Here is a 23429-nt window from a genome sequence, read left to right as displayed (position 1 = left end):
CAGCTCCTGCAGGTAAGAGCGGTGGGGCAGAGAAGGGCCGGACACGGGGGAGTCGGCAGACAACGGAATAGGGAAAACTAAATAAATGAATCCTATTCCATGGCCTATCGACTTCCCCCTGCCCGCCCCGCCCTGCCATGCTTACCTGCAGGAGCTGCAACGGCTGCTGCGTCTTCTACAAAAGATGTGCATACACCTGCCTTGGATTTACCTCTTCTGGATTCCTCTAGTCGGGTTGCAGTATCTGGCTCACTAGTTTGTCAACTAACACATTCTGGGTATTTTTTTTTTCTGACAGTTTGTCTGCTTTTGCCACTCCTTCATTAAGGATCTGTGTTTTTATTTCATGTCTCGAACGTACTTATCTGGTCTCACCTTAGATATATGCCTGGATTACACTTTTCTCTGCTTTTCTATTTGTATGGATTGGATTGGTGATTGTTTTTTTCTTATTGATTAATGGCCATTATCTACCAGAATGCCCTGCTACAGAAGGTCGATGGGGTGTTGTTCCCACATTCATCTTCACATAAACTAAAAAGAAACTTGTCTCTCATGAACATTTCAGCTGTTCCAGTGAATGATGGAATTGCTTGGTATAAAGTTATTTTCGATATATATGGTCCTACGGAGATACTGTAGATACCATATATGTTTAGGGTTTCTATGGGTGATGTAATAGTCCCTGGGTTACATTCAGATGATTGGGATGCTAAAACTGTAAACTCCATGCTCTCAGACCTGGAATATTATACTGTTTTTGAATTGGATGATTTGTATATGAATTCTGCTCAAAAACCTAGGAATTACAGGTTGCAAGGTCATCCAGTGAGATACAGTCCTTGTAACACTAACCTCCCATTACATTTTGGCAAATTAGTGCACCGTGTTTATAATGCATCTAATATGGCCAGTCTTCCTCATGTTTTTTAAGTTGTTGGTTCTGACTTAGGGCCTTATTCTGAGTTTGGTGGTCCTCCTGCAGCTACCAGGAGGACCACCAATCCTGTGCTGCACCCCCCAGCTGGATTCCGAGTTGAATCCAGAGTGGGGGGTAGTGCAGCGGCAGTGTCATAGTGGCGTGCTGTTAGGCTCATAGGAGAGCCTAAAAAAGCAGAACGCTATGTGACAGCGCCTACTGTACGTTCCTGTGTGGTGTGGCATGCACCATGTCGTTAATGCCACATAGTGCAGGAACAAAGGTACAAATATAGGGGGGCACAACATGTGCTACCCCGCATGCACCGCTATGGGCAAATTCACCCAGGGGCGCTGTTAGGTCCCTCTGACTTCCAAGTTTGCCACCCTTTTTACTGGGTGCTTACCACCATGAAATGGGCAATGGAAATCCAACTCAGAATATGCTCGGCGGTGCATGCATTGGTGGTGCCGGCATCAGCACTGCCAGCATATTCCCACCCCTTTCCATAATGCCTCTGCCTCATGATCTTGCTTTTATCCATTCTCTTTTCCCCAGTGTATTTGAAAGATTCCCACTGCTATTACTCCTTATTTACGTCATTTTGGTCCTCTTTCTTTTCCTCCTCAATGGATGGTTTGTTTGCAAGCCCACTGGACCTAATACCACTGCATTAGCGCTCCCTCCTCAAAGAATCAAGGATATTCAGGCAATAATTCAGATGTGTCTATCTGAGCTTGTACCCTTGTTATGCAGATCTTAAGCCTGATAAGCATCATTGCCTCATGCAACCTGCTGGATCCACATGCCATATTGTGAATGAGAGCCCTCCAGTGGTGTCTGAAGAGGCAGTGGCTGTAAGACCAAGGAGACCTCTTGGCTCACACGTAGATTTTCCTGTTGGTGCATCAGGATCTACACTCATGGATGGACTCCTCCAACCTTCCGAGGGGGTCACCAATTAAGCAAAATGCTCCCCCACCCCTCCAGATTCGGGCTGCTGTGGTCATGGATGCCTAGTTGCTGGACTAGGATGCTTATTAGGGCAACATGAAGGTATGGAACCTTTGTGAGTATCAGAACATCATCTGCATATAAATATGCTTGAGCTGGGGGTATAAATAATGCTGGAAAATTTGGAGGACTTTAATATAGTTCATTACTGCAGGTCCAAAATATCTTTACAATCTGACTGTTTCTTTACATATCACAGACATTCCAATATGAGGTGATAATAAAATGCCTATCCTAACAGATCTCTCCTCTACTCTCTATCCAGCCAGAACCACAACTTTATACAAAGAGCACAATTCATAAGGGTAAAATTAGAACTGAAGTATGAGTTTAGACCTGAAGTCTCAGTTTGGCATTCAAAAACGTACTTACGAGTACCTGCGGAGATTTGGCCTCAAGTCCGGAACCTCTGCATGCGTGAAATCCTTTTATGACTACCAAAATTACACTTTAGGTTTGAACTTAGCCTTGAGGTCTAAACTTAGACTTGCAGTCTAATTTTGGGAATTGGGCCCAAAAACTCATATTGGACAACCCAGTGCAGTAACCAGCTAGACAGACTATGTCATATAAAATATCATAAAGGAACTTGCAGAGCTGTTCAAAGTTACCAGCATACTGAAAACCTTAAAACTGTGTGTCTGTCTCTCATACGTCATCATCAAACACACTGCTAGGTGCTGCATCCCATAACATGATATACACAACTCAGTGGTTATCACGCACAACATGGAAACACTTCTGCAGTGATCTAATGCTTGCCTATGACCCCCAGGAATGTTCACTGTAGGTTCCATATTCTATGGAATGTATGTCTTTGCGATGAGGGCAGTTGATTCCCTGTGCTGCAATGAAGGTAAATGAATTAACGTCTTTCCCTGATTTACATACATTATTGTGTGTGTTGTACTGTAACTACACCCAATGTAGACAAAAACAAAGACAGCATCCTTACAAACACACCCCTTACACAATGTAGGGAGCTACTCATGTAGGCAACCGCTTCAGCACAACACAAAGGAATAGCAAGCATTAAATAAATGCTGCAGTACAATACATTTTAAATGCAGCACATTGCTTGAGTACCTTGGGTGTTTTATTGAGTTCTTCCACAACAAAGAAATCAAGGGAGGTGATTTTCTCAAGTGTTTTTTCAATGATCTCTTCTTTCATCTCTGTTACTTTTTCGATAAGGTGCCGAAATCTGTACAGAGGAAAACAGAGTGACATTTTTTATTCTTATAGAAGGCTTCTTGTCAATTCTGCAATGATGCAGTCCACTGGATTTTGCAGTGGGGGGCTAGAGAGGGTGCACGGAGGAAGCAGGACAGCACCAGAAGAGATCAATTCTATGCAACATTAAATACACAAAACAAAAGCCAGTGAAAATCTACCCATAATTAGTAAATGATCAGCGGAGCCAAATCTGCTAAGCTATTTGTGCACAAAAGAAGCAAGTACACAAATGGTATCATTTATGAGAGTGACATCATGTTAGTGTTTTAAGGATTGTGGATTTGTATCCATAAATTGATTTACTCAAATGTAAAACTACACTTCAGTGAGATATATCTTCTCAAAGACGTGGGCTGTGGGTAATCCATGCCTTTAACAGCCACAACACATAGTGAGCACTGAAACTAACAAGTTTGAGGGTATTCAAAAAACTTTCATAGGTATTACACCACTTTAAAAGCAGTTACAGATCAACTGCTGTCAGAATAAAATTGATTTTAAGAGTTGAAAAGAATATGAACACCTCCAAAATAACTGAGGATGTAGCATAAGGAGTTTCTCTAAAAAGAGGATAATTATCATAGACCACATAAAGTTATTTTGTACAAATGCACAGGTTCATTCATTCATACGTACATACAATCGCAAAAGTTTAGAATGCATACACATTTACGCATGTGGGAAATCTAGGAAAAATGCAGCTTCTAAGTGTCCCAATGAAATTCTTTGAGAATAACATTTTTACTTCATCTGTATGAGTAACCGCAGGGCAGCAATTTTTTGATTTTTTAAAAATTCGGAACAATGGTATACGGCTAATAGCAGAACAGAGGAGCATGGTACATTTGGTAAGGAAAGGTTACAGTACTTGCTGCAAAAACATAGGCAAGAAAAACTAGTGTGCTTCTTTATAAGAAACGTAGGGCATCATTTTACCCTTGATGGGTGTCCTGCCACCCGGCCAAGTCAGCAAAATCTATGACCCTCACTACCCTAGTGGAGGACCCCTCAACATACTTGGAGATCCCCAACTGACTGCTCCACTGTAGACTACGTTAAGGATGAGAAAGTGCAGGTTGCTTTGGCTCAGCCTGCATTTTGGTTTCTTTTTCAAAAACAAACTCCCACAGCTGGAGTTTATGCGTGAAAAAATAAACAATGTACCTGATGCACAGGGAGTATCTCCCTCTGTGTTTTTTTTTTTATTTGTTTATTGGGTTTTTACAATTGTGCTGGTTTTTCGACTCAGTACATCAGTGTAATATTTTACCAACATAGTCATAGGAAATTGCATAATACTTGTAGACATCAACAAACATTTTGTTATTACAGTCTGACATAACTGTTTAGTCCGTGCCTCTATACACTTTACTGTTTCACTATGTTAGCCCTTGATAGCCCGTGGTATTGGACTGTCCGTGGGGAGTCTGCTTTTCGGTTTTAGCTCGTCAGCGTGTCTGTGTCCTGTGCAGATGTAGCTTGCCGTATGTGAACTACCTGATGTTGTCCTGTCTATTCCTGCCTATATGTGTTCCCAAACAACTGCTGGCGTAACTGCCCGCCAACACGAACTTGCTAACTTCCAACTATTGGGTTAAACTATGGGAAGAGGGGAGGGATGGGAGCTCTTTTACCCGGTATCTACGGCACAGCTTTCCAAACTGTGTGGCGCGACACATTACTGTGTCGCGACCCATATGTAGGTGTGTCGCGCGATGCGATGAGATGAGATGACGTCTGCCGGCAATCGGCAGAGTCGGGCTGCAGGGGCTCTTAGAAGGGTGAAACAACAACAAAGCCCTATCAACATGCACAAGGTCTTTAAAGACCTGTGAAGTGCCCGGGTGCGGCTGTGAGCGGTCCCGGGTTGACACACACGACGGGGTGGGGGGGCTGAAGCCCTTTGATGCCAATGGGTGTTGCACGCCTGATACAGTGTATCAACTATAACGCAACCTTATGAGCGTCAGCTAGTAGTACTCACTGATGAATACATTAGATAAGCACCTGAAGTCCACAATACTATGCTATGCCGCTATACATAAAAAATGCACGATGCCTGGGAGTTGAACATTGAGAAGTGAAAATGATGTATGCGGTAGAAACTAATGAGGTATGCAGAGTTTGCAGTGAGTTTTTGCAGAATAATTTTCCCTTTCATACACGCCTTCATTTGGGAGACAATGCAGATTTCTAAATGCCAGCGATAGGAGTGGTTTCCCATGAACCCTCCTGTGGTGGCATTGGCATCAGAAGCATGCACACAGAACGCCTACCCCGGAGCAGAAGTCAGCCTGCCACCAGGACACGTTTGCCATTGTATGTTGTGCACAGCTTCAGCCACTCTCCCTGCTCGCCACCCGGGCAATCAAATGACACAGGCCAAAACAAGTATTACAAAGTCACATGATTCCTGCAGAGGAGGAAGGAGCGAGGAGGCAGGTGAGCACATGTAGGTACTGGAGAAACAACGCTGAGAAAATGTTCGCTGGGGGTTAGACTGCTGCTGGTTGGGAGTTAACTTTTAAAACTAGGTTGCTCAGATCTCTGCAGCGAGTGCTCAACAAGTTTGGAGGAAAATAAAGGTGCGTAATCTGTTAGGTGCTTTGACTCTCATCAATCAGACCATGAGTGTTTTTCCTTCTTACTTTTCCCTTTCCATTTTTCTCTCGCCTATTCTCTCCTCCTCATCTCTCTCGTTCTTCTCTCCCTTTATCTCTTTCGTTCATTGATCTTTTTTCCATACAGTGACCATTAGAGCATTTTAATTCTGAGCATTTTTCAGGAATGTAAGGTTGGAACATATGTTGTAACATGTATATTTTACAGCACAGCTTTCCAAACCGTGTGGCACGACACATTACTGTGTCGCGACCCATATGTAGGTGTGTCGCGCGATGAGATGAAGCTCTTTGATGCCAATGGGTGCTTCGTGCCTGATACAGTGTATCAACTATAACGCAACGCGAAAGCAGCTGGTCTGACAGACTTTTTCATGCAGTGGTTTACATCCTTGCTTGCTATTTCAGATGTTTTAACCCCTGATGGACTGCAGGGAATAATAGATTGAATAAAAGAGGCTGCACTTTAAATGACATCAGCATAAGTATGATTGGGGGGGAGGGAGAAAGGGGGGTCCTCAAGGAGTAATTCTAAGAAAGCAATTACGTTGATAAATAATGGTAGAAAACATCCTTTACGCTTTACCATGCAGCTTTTGCCAAACTTTTTTTGTTGAGCAAACTAGAGCCAAAGGTATCAGAGCACTTTACATGAGCACCTGTTGTGTTACAGGCGGACACTTGCATTTTTCGGTGTGTGGGTGTGTGTGGAGTTGTGTATGTGTGGGGTTGTGTGGGTGTGTGTGTGGGGTGTGTTTGGGGTGTGTATGTGGGGGGTGGGGGGGGTGTTAGGGGTGTGGGGTGTGTGTGGGGTTTGTGGTTTATTTTTATTTATTTATTTATTTTTAAAGTTTTGTATAGCGCTAGCTCGACCCGTAGGTATCAGAGTGCTTTACATACACACAGTACACAGCAGGAGGACATTACAATTACATAGTAGGCCTACAGTAAGGAAGCAAACCATAGATCCAAATACAACATGGGAATGAATGGATATGCAGTACAGCGAAGGGGGGAGAGAGCAAAAAGAAAGGGCGCCAACGACATCGTCAGGTCACCCATTATCCATGAAAGTCCAGGGAGAGGGAAGACAACTTGGATAAGGAAGACTGGGTTAGTTGACGTTAGTCGTGAAAGTATTTGTTTAGGAGATGGAGTTTCAGGTCCCTTTTGAAACAGGAGAAGGAGGGGTTGCATCTGAGGACTCCAGGGAGAGCGTTCCATATCCTGGGAGCGTTGCCAGAGAACGATCGGTATTGGGTACTTTTCTTTTTCACTTTTGGACAAATAAGGAGGAGTGAGTTGGTGCTTCTTAGTGTTCTGGATTGACCTGCTCTAATCAGTTTGTTGTTTAAGTAGTTGGGGGTAGGAGAGCGAAGGGTTTTGTGTGATTCAGGACAATTTGTAGATACATCTCCCTTTCATGGGAAGCCAAGTGAGGCAGTTGAGAGCTGGAGTGATGTGTTCAAACCTTTTAACTGCAGATACTAGGTGTGGGGTGTGTGTGTGGGGTGTGTGTGTGTGTGTGTGTGGGGTGTGTGTGCGGTGGGGGTGTGGGGTGTGTGTGGGGTGTGTGTGTGGGTGGGTTGTGAGTGTGTGTGAGGTGGTGTGTATGTGAGGTGGTGTGTCTGTGGGGGATGTGTGTGGGGTGTGAGGCCCGAACCCACCATAGGTGGTTCTGGCTCGCTCGCTGTGCTTCCTCTCGTCACAGCGTCCCTGATTTTTTTTTACAAAAAGGTGTGTCACCAACATGAAAAGTTTGGAAAGCTGTGATCTACGGGATAGATCGTGTCTATGGTATCATTCCTTTAGTGGTGTGTGGAGGCGCGATAGTGCATGTGCGGAGGGAGGGTCAGGGTTGTGATCTTCTGCAGTCTGGCTAGCGGTGTCCAGAAGGGTATTCCTTGTGTGTCTAGTACCTAGGGCTGACTCTGGGGTGGCGGGTTTCCTTGAGGTGTTTCTACATTGGGACTAGCAGGAGAGGACGATGTCCTGGTTCGTGAATCTACAGGGGTCTCCGGCGGGTTTGTTTCATGTGTAAACGTATGGAGCAAATGTGCCCATTCTAGGGAGATAGGATGTTTATGGGTCCCCTTTAGTTCTTCCTCCCTGAGAGTCTCTTCCTCTGCATTCCCCCACTTTTTCAATGATCCTATCCAGGCTGCTTCTGGAGGTCCGGTTGGGGATCTCCAGTGCATGGCTATCCCCCTTTGCGCTAGCAGAATGGCTAGGGACATAAAGCGGCATTGCACTTTTTCAGTCTTCCGCCTGCGGAAGATCCCGAGAGCACATGCTTCCCACGTGGACATGGTCGTGATGTTTGTTGTTGCTCTGAGTGTCCGATGGACTCTGTCCCAATAGTTGTGAATGGTGGGGCAGTCACAGAACATGTGTCTGAAGTCTGCTTTGGGGGCCTGACACCGGGGGCATGCAAAGTGTGTGTCTGGTTAGAACTGACTGAGACTGTGTGGCGTGAGGTAGGCTCTGTGGAGTATATTGAACTGTATGTTCTGAAATCGCGGTATCTCCCTCTGTGTTGGGCCTCTTATTGGTTTTTCTTGTGTGGTGCTGACAGGTAGAGAAATCTAGTGATAGTCATCCTGCCTTACATAGCGTAGGGCAAGTTTCACTATGGCCATGAGCTGGCATCCCATCAATAGATGGGCTATTAGGGTATGCACTGGTGGAGTTTCACTTGGATCTGTGGGCACAAACCCAGTGGTGTCTTCACTTCTAACTGACACATGGGAACCACTCGTTTGTTGGGACAGATAAACCACCAATTTATGTAAATTTTAAGTGGCCGCCTTAATTCCAGTGTGAATACAATACCTTGTAACTGCAGCATTGGCTTGGTAAAGAAGTCCTTCAATGTTGACACTGTTCCAGGATAAGTTGGACAAGCCAGGTTGAAACTGGTGGTTTACAGCCTCCAAGTGTGAAGTGAAGAGGTTGGCCAGACTGTCCGGAATCTTCTTCTGTAGTTGCTCATACTCTTGCAGGACATCCTCCAAATCACTCTTGTACTGTTTAAATTTGACTCCCTGAACATAAACATTTTCAGCAAAACAAGTATTTAATATGCAGCTCACTTGGGCGAAGCATTATTATTCAGTCAGAAAGAATCATAAGAACCATAAGGCAACGTCTGCTCACAAAACATACAGCAAACCTCACTCTCTCTCTATTGTTTGGGTTGTTGGAGAGATTAATCACGGTCTATACAGTTTTTAAGAACCTATCATTTCAGCATCATAAACTGCCCTAGTTTTGAATGTATTTGGTTGCTGATTTTTGAATGACAGTCACACAGCCTGTTGATGGCTTTAGAGCGCAGTCACTAATTGGGATTTAACAACCCCAGGAGAGGATGGTGCAACCGCAACGTCAGGTATGGAGCTGAGTATAACTCAGAAAGTCTTGTGATGTTTATTGCACTAAGACAAGTACTGGATTTATGGAAGATTTATTGACGATTGTGGATTGATGCAAGATCATCCTCTGCATATCCGCTTCCTAAAATAGGGGGCTCCTTTTTCCTAATTCAAAGGATCACCACCGTTAGCTTTGTAAACATAATCTCCCTAAAATAAGGGTACTTGCCATTTATTTTTCAAAGGATCACCACCGTCATCTTTGCAAACATAATCTCCCTAAAAAAAAGAGTACTTGCCATTTATTTTGCAGGCAGTGATTTGTCCATTAAAATTCCCAGCTGCTCTCCACTGTCAACAGTTATGTTAAACAACCCTTTTGATCCCAATTTTTCAACTCCTGATTCATTTCCAGCTGGAGATACATTTGTATTGTGATGATACTTTTCAAGAAAATACCAGTGGGAATGATTTGTTAAATATCTAGAGGTCATTCAAATATGTATGTTACATTATTGTTTCATATCAGAAACATAAAGGTTATTCTTTTGGGAAGAAAGATATAGCCGATTTCTCTCTAAATCACCCACTCCTGCTAAATGGAGAAATCCTTCTAATCGCTTCCAGAGGCATACATCTGGGCCTCATAGTGGATGGTGATATGACAATAAAAACAACAGTCTGTGTCAGAAGTAAAAATAATGTATTTCCAGAGTATTCTTCTCAAAAGGATCCTACCACCGCTGGTCTAAAAAACAGGGCACTTGTGTATGAACTTCTGCACCTCTCTCTAAACAGGTTTACCAGCTAACCTGATTGAAATCTAGCATCACACTTCTCTAACCACATGGTTGACACATAGTATAAAACAGAAAATGTGACTCAGAACTCCATGAGATGTAATACTTGAGAAATGTACTATGTTTGGTCTATCAATGTCATCTGAGGTCTATCAAGAAATAATCACAACAACACAGGGACCACAATCAAGCAATTATGAGACAAACTGATGTTCTTTTTCGTTGACAAAATCACAAAACTTAGGATAAACCTGGTATGTGCTGCTGTACCTTAGAAGGAACACATTTTTCTAGTACACAAAAGTCCTTTCTTAGATATGTTTACACGTCACTGAAAACGTCATCAACAAGATAATCAAAAAACTGAAACTCACTACTCCATCATCAGATCCCTGCAAACTTGCATTCCTAAAACTCTGCTAACCAGCAATAGCAACATCAATGCCTCTTTAATTTCTTGTCTGTAGTTGTTCCCAAAACTCAAACAAGCAGTCATATCCCTGCTCCTTAATAAACAGAGCTATCTACTCTGCCTAACTTTAGGGCAGGCCATGGCCTACTATCAACAAAATCTTTGAAACTCTGACATTCTTTTATCGCTCCACCTACCTCCAGCTTGCTTAGTGACTTTCATTTTGGATTTAGACCACAAAGATGTATCCAAACCATATTAATGAATGTTACAGAACAATTCTGCAAAAAATCCAGGTCTTTATAATGCCATGATTGTCCTCCATCTTTCTGCTTCTTTTAATAGGATAGTCTATGACATTCTTCTACCACTGTTACCATCCACATTTGGCATAAAGGGGACTGCTCAGCAGTGGCTCAAATAATGCTTTTTAATAGTACCCAATGGAGAAGGAATTTGCCCCCTTACTCTTCAACATTTTTCACAGCCCTGCAACTAAAATGCTGGCTATCACATGTATGCGGAAAATACCTCGATCTCCATCAAACTAACAAAAGATCAGAACACTGATCTCCCTCATGCACAACAATGGATGGCTTTCAATTGTATCTGCATAAATGTAAACAACTAAGATATTCATCTTGTTATAGCCCTTTGATGGTTTGCTTATAGTGGCCCCATATTCTCAGTCCACTCCCACTCTTTAAAGGTTGATCGGATATCTCTGGGTCATCTTGGGCTCAGCTTTATAACTCACCTCTGAAACGAACAATGAAACCAAAAGCACCTTTATCCATCTCTGTCACCTCCAAGGGATACTTCTCTTACTGTAAACACAAGCAATCAGCTTGATTTTTTGTTGCTGATGCTCTCACACTTATTGATTATAGTGATGTACTGTGCAGTGGGTATACTATAGGAATGATATGTAAACTTCAAGGAATGCACATTTTTGCCACCTGTCTCATTCTCAAGACAGGTAAGGAAAGGATCGGACTACATCACTCCTACCATGAAGTCCCTCCTTTAGCTCCCAATCAAATAAATTGTTGATTTTTAAAGTATTTCCTTGGTCCATAAGCCCTTGCATGGCTCTACTCCCAAGTACTTCTCCAAATTGTTTAGCCCTTTTTGCCCAGTCTCTGCTTACTTTCATGTCTCCTTCCTTTAAACTTCTCTTCATTTGTCTCTTCATCTTTATGTGGGCCGAAGACAATGCAAAAACAGCTTTTAAAGGTAAGTACTTGTCCCACCATGACAAAAATGATTTGCCTGCTTCTTCTAGCTGTATGAAATTTCCTCTGAAACATACTCCAAATGCCCTGGTGCTTAACAAAAACCAAAGTAAATAAAAGTGCTACTTTAAATGTATTAAAATATCCAAGCCTACTTCTCTTAAAGACACAGGAAAGCATGCTCAGTTTTCAGTACCTGTTTAAAAGCCAAGAGGGCGGCCTCTGGGACCTGGATGCCCAGTCTTAACATCCATTTTGTTTCTTCAATTAAATGTAGCAGTCTACAATAATGAGGGGAAAAGAATTAAAAAGATATATAAAATTGAATGTACTGTTGGTAATATAAACACTTAAATAAGAAGCAAACATTTTCTTGAATAAATTATAAAAGATTCAATAATACCATATATAAGCCACTTATCTTGCTTACCTTGGATCGGTATTGACCATCAGTTGATGTGTTAGAGGGTTTCTTACAAGTAAAGTAACTTTGAGACCACTGAGTCCTGCGTCCACCTGGGTCGTCCATTTTTGAAACCACAAGGCTTCATAAGCTACCAGTGCAGAGGCAATACGATTGTACAGTTTGACTGTATGAGTGTACATATGGGATCGAGCCATTATTTTCACATCTCTAAACACCTAAATACAGAAAAGAATGCAAGATAATGAATATGATCTCGGATAGAAAATAATCAAGAGACATTTCCTTTTCAGACATGTAAACATTATACTGTTGATGTAAAATGTTCGCAAGTAAAAAGCAGCACTGTATTAAATAAGCAGTAAACTGGTTACCTTAAAGAAATCCTTAAAGCACAGAGCCTACTTGACTTATGAAGTGAGACAACCTAGAGATACTAACATCCTAAAGTTAATTTCTGACGGCACAAAAATGTTTTCGACCACTTAAGGATCTTGTTTAGAACCTGGTGTTCTTGCTTGTCATTGAATGGAAGTTTCCTTACCCACTTGTGGTGAGTGGCACACCTGAGGCAAAATATGCACCTATTTCCCATTTCAGGTGTCCCTACATATTGGAAGAAGAAGAAAGGTGACAGCAAGGGATAATTAACGCTGCACAAACCAAATATACACTCTTATAATGTAAGGCTCAAAATTTTTTGTTGCCCACCTCCAAGGTCCACTGCCAATAGACCTATCTACTATAATACAAAAAAAGCACAGAGAGGCAACACAGAAGTAAAACAGCATAAATGCTACACAAAAACAAAAGATGTCTCCGGACTTTTCAATGACGTTAGTCAAGTTTTTTACTGGTTGCTTGATTCAAGACAGCGAAGCGCCGATGCAGCCAACGCCTTTCACCCTGAATAGGGCTTCCTCAGGGCAATAAGAAACCGTACTGCGATTCATGGTATATTTTCATAGCTGCGCAGATGACAAAGGGATCCGTAGAACCTCAAATTGATGAAGTTGAATCACACATAGTGTGTCCCACTCGTACAGTCCAGGTCAACAACACAATGTTCACTATGGTAAGTTGAACAATAATAGATTTGTCTTCCAAATGTAGATGTGGTTAGGTACGTTCTGTGGGACGCGATCTTTCACGCTTTCCACCATCAATGAAGCTTTGAATAGTACTGTAGAGATTAGGTGAAGTATTACGTCTCAGACTTCACTCCGAGTGGAAAGATGTGGGATGATTGAAGTGTGTGTCTGTTAGTGTGATTATTATCTCATATATTGAACAAAGATGAGCAATAAGACAAATAATATATACTAGCAGAAGTGTAAGTGTAGAAGTGACATAATAGGGTGCAAGAGTGAAGTGTAAAGTTTCTCCTTCTTTAGCCCACACAGTAGGCCAACTGATGCTGCCTCTAGTATGAATTATTGCATTTTTCCCATTATGATGTATTAGGGTTTTGTTGAAAATGGTTTTTAATAATAGTTTGACTCAAATGATTCTGCTTTTGTAATAAGCATCTATATTATGTGCTTTGAACTATGTCATTTGAAGGTACTGATATGAGTACATATTTGTTTCACATACAGAACTTGTTTTTATGTTCAACCCTGTGGTGTACATCGAGAGTAAAATATTCTTGTCTTGAAATAGATGGTATAAAAATAGAAACACCATTGAAACGCGTCAACGCTTCAACCACACAATTTGTTTTGTTTGACTGGAACCACAGATACCTAATAAGAGTGGATGTATCAGGACCTAGCCAACTAATATCTTTCTTTGGACGAATATGTTTGATTCAATGACAACGTATACTGTCTTCTTGTTCTTCTCTCGAAAACTTTATGTATTGATGTTTATCTATGGGTTTCTTCCCTTATTAGCACAAGGGTAGAAATTGAGCAGTTATCGTGTATGATTTAGGTTTTTTAATTAAATGTGTATCATTAGTACAGATACACACTGCACTTATTTTTAATATTTTTTTTAAAATGACATTTGGAAAAAGAATTGTGTATTTCTTTTTTATAAAAATGTGTACTAATTTCTACTTTTCACAGGTCTTTGTGTTTACTGTTGGGGCTATAATATTCTTCTGAATATAAGGTTTGAGTGACATGGGGTATGTATAAACTATGGATGTAGAAGCAAGTGTATAGGAACCAAAGGATGAATTTATTTTTAACATCCTATATAACGATACAACAACATCCCAACACCTGAAACTACCCAACTTTGATACTTAGTCCTACACACGTGCTGCCCTAATGGGGTTACCTAGTTACTTTGTCCTGCAAAACTTGAAGCTTGCAGGAGTACCGCGGTGTTCCTCCGACTGTCCACGTAGCGTAGGTAAATCCTAATACCTTTCACGCGCTTATCACCTCCATGGAAGATTCAGCCAAAGCAGAAAAGGACCAGGAATTAGCAATCAACAGCTGAGTAGTGTAACAAGAATTCTTTAATGGAGGAAATAAGTACCTCCTTTAGATTCTGATCTACAAAGAGTTAGAAAGGAGGTCACTGAGGATATCCTGTCCCACAGCAAGGTCCAGATATCACCCTCTATTGTACAGAAGTAATTTACAGGAGCCCCATGAGTACTTTGTGGCATGTACAGGATTTTGGGAAAGAAACTATTTTAAATAATGCCACCATACATAATAATAGATGGGGCTGCACACCCTTCCTGGATGAAGCCAGTAGTGCTTGCATGCTTCCTTCAGGACGAAGTCCAGAAAATAGATTGAGGTCCAGAAAATGGGGTGGTGTATAGCATAGTGACAAGACAATGGTCCTGACAAATGCCAGGCAGAAACATGTTGACCTAGTCAGACAAGGAACATCCTTACCCCTATCGTTACACTGTTTTTATCTTCATTCAGTAGGGATACTGATTAAAATATTTTCCCTATATGAGATGTTTTTAAAGCACTTTTTGGAGCAATTTTTGTACTCTGCCCCTCACTCATATATAACATTGGAGTGTAGAACACCTCACGCTCTTCTCTTGTGGGAGAGTTGTAGCCCACACAGTGTACCTTACGGTTGCTGTGTGTAAGAGGGAACCCAATGATGAAGCATGTCACCCAAGTGGTGAGTGAGGGTTCTCGTCTTTAAAAAGCAAATGCCCTTTTCTGCACTTAATTTGTGTTAGTGTTTTTACACATTCATACTCATTCATTTTTGTAGTTATCAAACCAGTAGGTTACCTTTTGTGAGTATTGTTTAAATATTTATGACAGAAAAGTCTTGTCCATCATTGTGCAGTTTTGAGATAACCCATACGTCATTCAAAATTACGTATGTTATCAAATATTGATATAGATGTATTTTTGGACATTAGTGTTTTGCTCCATTTTTCTTTGTGTGTGGCAGGGAGTACATGGATTCTAGAAACCACTAGTTCTGCATACCACTAGCCTCTCTATTTTCAATGCTGGTTTCCTGCAGAAGGATATCTCCTTTTCGTTTGTGGCAGTAATTTAGCATTTTTCTCCTTTTGACTGGGTGATTGAGGGCCGTGGTATTCAGAGAAAAGATTTTCATATATTATTTGAAATCTAATCAGTGTAGGGTTTTGAGATTGTTGGTCAGAAGGTATTTAACCGGCGATGTATGACCTTTTCCTTATGTTCCTTAAGGCCCTTATGCAACCATGCTGAGGTTAACTAGGACGAGGCCATGCAACGTTTGTCTTGGGATACTAAGCTTTTCATCTATGTTCGTCTATAGTCTTTTCGTCTTCATTTTGTTTAATTGAAGATGGTGGGTGAACTTGTCCTTTGCCTTGTGGAGCTAAGGCGAGCAGGCAAGCATGTGCATTCAACTGTCCAGGCATACCATGAAACACTTGGTTTGAGCGCCATTAGCAATCTGAGTTATGTTAGAGTAATTTTATATGTGATCTGCTGCCTGTATCCTAGCTGCTAACAAGGATTATACATTGTCCACAAAGTTAACATACTCAAGATGACATGCATATCTTGATCTACCTGTGAGGCAATACCATTCTAAATGATTCTCTGCTCTAGTTACTTATGCCTTGATTAGGTGTCCATTCACCCTAGAAAAGAACAAAAGGCAACCTCTGTTTAGGTCTCGCCTGCGTGGGCTGCACACATGCGCAGTCTCGCTGGCGAGATTTTATGTTTTTCAGGAGCTTGGAGTATCTGGCTATAAGCCCGCCCCTCTTTCCCATTGGCCCGCGTCACCATTTATGCTAAACAGTGGCCAGCCATTGGGAAAGAGCTCTTTGTGACGTCTTCTTTTCTATTTTTGAGCCGTCCCACTTGGACGGGCTCACCTGACTTCCTTCCATCGCAAACGGACATGGCCCCATAAAGACAAGAAATCAGCGGACCGTGCTTTTTTTCTTTACTTTTAGTATAATCACGGCACCCGCGATTAACTTTTAATGTTATAAGTAAAGCGCGGGTGCCGCGATTATACAAAAAGTAAAGAAATAGAAAAAAACATCTATTTATTTACTTTTGCTATAATCACGGCACCCGCGCTTTACTTATAACATTAAAAGTGAAGCGCGGGTGCCGCGATCTAGACTACGAAGATCAGGTGTCCTACACACTCACCATCACAGCCAGGGACAACGGCATCCCCCAGAAGTCCGACACCACATATCTATCCACATATCTAGAGATCCAGGTCAACGATGTCAACGACAATGCCCTGGTGTTCTTGAGGGATAGTTACCAGGGCTCCATGTACGAGGATGTCCCGGCTTTCACCAGTGTTCCGGGGAAAGGTGCCTTTATCATTGAGTGCACATCGGGCATTGTACGGACATTACGACGACTGGACAGGGAGAACGTGCCCTTCTACCAGTTGAAGGCATTTGCTGTGGACAAGGGTATACCTGCACTGAAGACCCCCGTTGTGGTGCAGGTGAGGGTGCTGGATGTGAATGACAACCCCCCTGTCTTCGAGAAGGATGAGTTTGATATTTATGTGGAGGAGAACAGCCCAATAGGCCTGATGGTGGCCCGGATTGAAGCCATGGACCCTGACAAGGGCACCAATGCCCAGATCGTGGAGGGCAACATCCCCGAGGTGTTTCAGCTGGACATTTTTTACGGTGAGCTGACTGTGCTGCTGGACCTGGACTACGAGGCCAGGTCCGAGTACATCATTGTGGTCCAGGCCACATCGGCCCCGCTGGTGAGCAGGGCCACGGTGCACGTGCGGCTGCTGGACCTGAACGACAACGCGTCCGTGCTCAGCAACTTACAGATCATCTTCAACAATTACATCAGCAACCGATCCGGCTGCTACCCCGACGGGATCATCAGCAGGATCCCGGCTCATGACCCTGACGTGTCCGACTCCCTGGTCTACCACTTCGAGCAGGGGAACGAGCTGGACGGGGTGCTTTTGAACAACGTAACTGGGGAGATCCGCTTGAGCCGGGCCCTGGACACTAACCGACCCCTGGAAGCCGTCATGAAGGTGTCCGTCTCCGGTAAGTCCGTCGTTGATGCATGCTTTAAATGTGCATGGCGCTTGTGTATTCTGAGGTGCCCAGGTGAACTGAGCAGAGTATGGTTTCATCTGAGCACAGAGGTGCTATCTCTGCCAGCATCCCACGCGGACCATTCAGGGGGTAGAAGAGAGGGTGATTGATAATCATATGACTTCAGTTTGCGAATACACTGGTGTGTCATACAGTGAGGTGCGTCAGAATCCAGGTGCGGTGTGTGGCAATATTGTATGAGCTTTACTGTGCGGTTATGCACTTTGGAGCAACCCAGCAGGTTCAGGGTGGAGTGTTGTTATTGTGCTTTCACAGTTGACTTGCAGGATTTCGAGCTGTTCCTTCCATGCCTGTTTCTGTTAGTTTTTTTGCACTCTGACCCTTGGTGTGGTGATTACGCATGCGATCAGATCTGCACTTTGCAGTATTGGTATTTACCGGGTGCACAATTATCACCCCCAGAATGAGGCTGAACTCGCATTGATTGACAGGACCATGGTAATGCAATGTTGTGTGTGTGTGTGTGTGGTTGTGTGTGTGTGTGTGTGGTTGTGTGTGTGGTTGTGTGTGTGGTTGTGTGGTTGTGGTTGTGAGGTTGTGTGTGTGGTTGTGGGTGTGTGGTTGTTGTTGTGTGTGGCTGTGTGTAGTTGTGTGTGTGTGTGTGGTTGTGTGTGTGGTTGTGTGTGTTTGTGTGTGTGGTTGTGTGTGTGGTTGTGTGTGTTGTGTGTGTGGTTGTGTGTGTGTGTGTGGTTGTGTGTATGTGTGTGGTTGTCGGTGTGGTTGTGTGTGGGTGCAGGTGCGGTTGTGGGTGCGGGTGTGGTTGTGGATGTGTGGTTGTGTGTGGTTGTGTGTGTGTGTGTGTGTGTGTGTGTGTGGTTGTGTGCGTGTGTGCGTGTGTGCATGTGTGGTTGTGTGTGTGTGGTTGTGTGTGTGTGGTTGTGTGTGTTGTTGGGGTTGTGTGTGTTGTGTTTTTGGTTGTGTGTGTGTGGTTGTGTGTGTGTGTGTGCGGTTGTGTGTGTGATTGTGTGTGTGTTTGGTTGTGTGCGTGGTTGTGTGCGTGGTTGTGTGTATGGTTGTGTGTGTGGTTGTGGTTGTGTGTGTGTGTGGTTGTGCTTGTGGCTGTGTGTGTGCGGTTGTGTGTGGTTGGTTGTATATGTGGTTGTGTGTGGAGTTGTGGTTGTGTGTGGTTGTGTGTGGTTGTGTGTGTGGTTGTGTGTAGTTGTGTGTGTGGTTGTGTGTGAGGTTGTGTGTGAGGTTGTGTGTGTGGTTGTGTGTGTGGTTGTGTGTGTGTGTTTGTGAGTGTGTGTGGCTGTGTGTGTGGTTGTGTGTGTGTGTGTGGTCGTGGTTGCGTATGTGGTTGTGTGTGGTTGTGTGTGTGGTTGTGTGTGTGTGGTTGTGTGTGTGGTTGTGTGTGTGGTTGTGTATGGTTGTGTGTGGTTGGTTGTATGTGTGGTTGTGTGTGTGTGGTTGTGGTTGTGTGTGTGGTTATGTATGTGGTTGTGTGTGGTTGTGTGTGTGGTTGTGTGTGAGGTTGTGTGTGTGGTTGTGTGTGGTTGTGTGTGTGGTTGCATGTGTGTTTGTGAGTGTGTGTGGTTGTGTGTGTGTTTGTGTGGTTGTATGTGTGGTTGTGTCTGTGTGTTGTGTTTGTGGCTGTGTGGTTATGTGTGGTTGTGTGTGGTTGTGTGTGTGTGCTTGTGGCTGTGTGTGTGTGGTTGTGTGTGTGTGGTTGTGTGTGGTTGTGTGTGTGGTTGAGTGTGTTTATGTGTTTATGTGTGTGTGGTTGTGTGTGTGGTTGTGTGTGTGGATGGGTGTGGTTGTGTGTGTGATTGTGGGTGTGGTTGTGTGTGTGGTTGTGTGTGTGGTTGTTTGTGTGTTTTTGTGTGTGGTCGGGTGTGTGGTTGTGTGTATGTGTGGTTGTGTGTTTTTGTGTGTGTGGTTGGGTGTGGTTGTGTGTTGTTGTGTGTGGTTGTGTGTGTGTGTGGTTGTGTGTGTGTGGTTGTGTGTGTGTGGTTGTGTGTGTGTGTTTGGTTGTGTATGTGGCTGTGCATGTGGTTGTGTGTGTGTGTGGTTATGTGTGTGGTTGTGGTTGTGTGTGGTTGTGTGTGGTTGTGTGTGTGTGGTTGTGTGTGAGGTTGTGTGGTTGTTGTGTGTATGTGGTTGTGTGTGTGGTTGTGTGTGTGTGGTTGTGTGTGTGGTTGTGTGTGTGGCTGTGTGTGTAACAGTAATACTAAAAGCATCTCAAAATAAAGGAACACAAACATCGAGTTTGGGGAAAGAGAAAGCCTGTTGTAAGTCAAACGGGTGCAGCAAAGCAATGACACAACAAAACAATGCTATTCGGATGATGACCCGAGCCCCTTGCACAGACCGTGCAATACACCTACTCTAACAGTACGCCATTACGGACAGACCCGTCCTGAGGCTTCGCTTTATCCACTACGTACAGGCACACCAGCCTGTTTTTCCTACCGCACTTCCAGACCCTGATTCTTCTTTTGGCGCGCCGCAACACTCATTAGATGTTTTCATTTCTACTACAGCCCTGAAGAGTCACAGCCCCAACACGGTGTGACGAAACACGTGTTGGCTAATTGTTCTTGTATGTACTGATCAACACGGAACCATTAAAAATATAGACATTCTACGACACTGGACTCCGACCTCATATATTGAACTCTATCCAAGGACCTTTTTGGTTTCTCACTTGAGAATTGTATTATATATATACGTGTGCACATGACATTCTTTGCATTTGTTTGGTAGAGGATACGTCCTTTATCTTGGCAGTGGCAGTTTCTGCTGGGTTTGTTCTCCTGACCTGTCTGCACCGTACTAACTCCATATATAGAGACTACCCACGTACCAGGCACCCGCTGTGCGCCATTTCTTCCTGACTCCCATCTAAACCCAATCTCTCCTTTTGCATTGACACAACAAAACAAGATGGTTGTGGGTGTGGTTGTATGTGTGTGGTAGTGTGTGGTTGTGTGTATGTGTGTGGTGTGTGTGGTTGTGGGTGTGGTTCTGTGTGTAGTTGTGTGTGTGTGCTTGTGGTTCTGTGTGTGGTTGTGTGTGTAGTTGAGTGTGGCTGTGTGTGTGTGGTTGTGTGTGTGTGTTTGTGTGTGTTTATGTGTGTGGTTGGGTGGGGTTGTGTGTATGTGTGGTTGTGTGTGTGGTTGTGTGTATGTGTTTGGTTGTGTTTGTGTGTGGTTGTGTGTGTGGTTGTGTGTGTGGTTGTGTGTGTGTGTGGTTGTGTGTGGTTGTGTGTGTGTGGTTGTGTGTGGGGTTGTGTGTGGTTGTTGTGTGTGGATGTGTGTGTTGTTGTGTGTGTGTGTGGTTGTGGGTATATGTGTGGTTGTGTGTGTGGTTGTGCTTTGGTTGTGTGTGGGTGTGGTTGTGGGTGCGGGTGTGGTTGTGGGTGTGTGTGTGTGTGGATGTGTGGTTGGGTGCGGTTGGGTGTTGTTGTGTGTGTGGTTGTGGGTGTGGTTGTGTGTGTGGTTGTGTGTGTGTGTGGTTGTGTGTGGTTGTGTGTGTGGTTGTGTGTGTGGTTGTGTGTGTGTGGTTGTGTGTGTAGTTGTGTGTGTGGTTGTGTGTGTGGTTGTATGTGTGTGTGTGGTTATGTGTGTGTGTGTGGTTGTGGTTGTGTGTGTGTGGTTGTGTGTGTGTGTGGTTGTGTGTGGTTGGTTGCATGTGTGGTTGTGTGTGTGGTTGTGGTTGTGTGTGGTACACGGTGAAAAGGTAAAAGAAAAACTGCATGCACCTGTGCTTTGCTTTACTTATTAATGTAATTGTGCCAATAAAGCATTCAGGGATGGCTGGTTTTAAGGAGCGAAGAGGACATTGTCCCCCAAACCCTAAACAAAAAAACACATAGTTGCTTTAAAATGCTTTGAGGTTGTTTGTTTCAGGCAATAAGTAAGCTGAAACTCGTTTTTTAATTAAAAGCTGGAAAAGTGGGCACGGCTGCGCATGTGCCGCCTGGGCTACAGAGTACTCGCCCTCGAGGCAAAAAGCAGTGTTGCGTCGTCAGGGTGGTGGGAGCGGCATTTTTCAACAACGTTGTATTTTCTCCATTCTGGGCTACAAAGGCATATGACCTTGGGCGTGGTTCACTTAGCGCCAGATACAAAAGATGCAGGGCTGACTAGGCGTCCGCAAACATGCGAGCCCCTCCCCAACCCCATGCTGGTATGCTTTTACTTCAAAGAGGACAGGCTGGATGAGGGGCCTGCAGTGTATTGGCCAGCTGATACACGTGAGGGTGAAGTAAAGGTTGAAGCCCATATCGTTCTGCGCAGGCAAAGTGCAGTTTTATCTTTACATTGTGTGCTTTGCTCATGCCATGATTGTTGCCTTGAGCAGTAGGATTCTACAGGTATCAGTGCTGCCCAATGCTCACCCTTTTGAAGCTGCAGGCCCCTTTGTTGATTGAATCCAGGATGCAGCCCAAGCCCGCATGTCTCCATTGATTTGCTGGCTGCCTTGTGGGAGAGCTGGGTGTCTACATTAGGCGGGTGAAAATACGGAGGAGGCTACCAGGTAAAATGTTGCTCACCTTCAGGGAGAAGTCAAGAGCAGACAGCAACTACACAAGCCTGTGCTATTTTCATAGACATATGCAGAGTAAGTGTGTTGTTGCTTTATTGTGTAAATTAAATTCCATTGCACTGGGCCAGCTCTCTTATCTTAACCCAATTGATATACATTGATTAGTTAAAGTATGAGAGTCAAATGGACCACGCTGGTGCCCAGTGGTACACTGAACTCTTGTACTGAAACAAAATGAAGGCATCAGTGCTGTATTGGGACAGACCCAAGTCTTCATCTTCTGCCATCCCAAGTGAATCTAAGAATGTCCTGGCCTCCCTGCACCTATTCCAAGACACTGAAAGAGAAGCTTGCATGCGTATGAGTGCAGGCTGAGGGGGAACACTGTATGAGTCCAGTGTGTGTTGTGTGCCTGTATGTGTGCAGGGTGAGTGTGAATGCTGTAGGAGTGGAGGGTGACTGGGGATGCTGTATGAATCCAGGATGGGGTGTGCCTGAATGAGCGCTACATGAGTATTGCGCCTGGATGAATGCTGGTGAGTTATGACACAAGGAGTTCAGGGTGGGTGGTGTGCCTGTATGAGCGCAGGTTGAGCGGATTGCTTTTAAGAGTACATGGTAAGTGAAACACTGATGTGAGTGGTGTGTTTGTATGAGTAGGGATGCTGTGGGTGCAGTGTGAGTGGTGTGCCTGAATTAGTGCAGGGTGAATGGGAAACTGTATGAGTGCACAGTGAGTGGTGTGCCCAAGAGTGCAGAGTGAGTGGGGATGCTTTATAAGTGCAGGGTGACCGGTGTTCCTGTATGAGTGCAGGGTGAGCAGTGTGCCTGTATGAGTGCAGGGTGAGTAATGTGTCGGTGTGTGAGCAGGTAGCGTGGCAAGTCTGTTTGAGAGTTCATTTCCTTCTTTTTTTTTATGGTAACAACCTTTATTAAAATATGAACTGAAAATACTTTATTTACACATTTCATTTCTCAAAATCTCTTGCGAGGGGAAAACCCCACGCATCCTCCCCCTAAGTCTGATTCAAGCTCGCTCACACTTTATATTGGACTCACAGCTTTCTGCCTCACCATACTTATGCACCAGCCGCCACTGAAAGAATTATTCTACTTTGTTGCACAGAACAAAGAAAACCACAATGATGCTTGCTGCCTCCATTTGACTGCACTAGCAGAGCCTGCCAAGTTGGAAAACGATCCGCGTGCCAAGTTCGAAAACGAGCGCGATGAAGTAACAGCTGGTTGGTCGAGGCAGGGACAAGTCACACAAATTCCAACCAATGTGGCAGCGAGAAGCTAGAGAGGGTCAATGGCGCATCTAAAACACTGGAGCGACGATT

The 23429-nt window shown here is 43.9% G+C and overlaps 1 protein-coding gene across 1 annotated transcript in view; it reads right to left on the bottom strand.

Annotated features, from left to right (window-relative positions):
* LOC144762435 (dynein axonemal heavy chain 5-like) overlaps positions 1-23429 on the bottom strand; it is a 1437549-nt gene that overhangs the window by 1103437 nt on the left and 310683 nt on the right. Inside the window, exons 18-21 of the mRNA XM_078647616.1 lie at positions 12042-12253; positions 11808-11892; positions 8623-8834; positions 3020-3137 (exon numbers count right to left, since the gene is read on the bottom strand). Coding sequence (XP_078503742.1) covers positions 3020-3137; positions 8623-8834; positions 11808-11892; positions 12042-12253 — 627 coding nt within the window. The remainder of the gene's footprint in view (positions 1-3019; positions 3138-8622; positions 8835-11807; positions 11893-12041; positions 12254-23429) is intronic.

This window comes from Lissotriton helveticus, chromosome 6, assembly GCF_964261635.1.
Source record: "Lissotriton helveticus chromosome 6, aLisHel1.1, whole genome shotgun sequence".
In the NCBI taxonomy this organism is placed as follows: Eukaryota; Metazoa; Chordata; class Amphibia; order Caudata; family Salamandridae; genus Lissotriton; species Lissotriton helveticus.
Note: the sequence above shows the minus strand (reverse complement) of the source record. Positions and strands in the feature narration are given on the sequence as shown.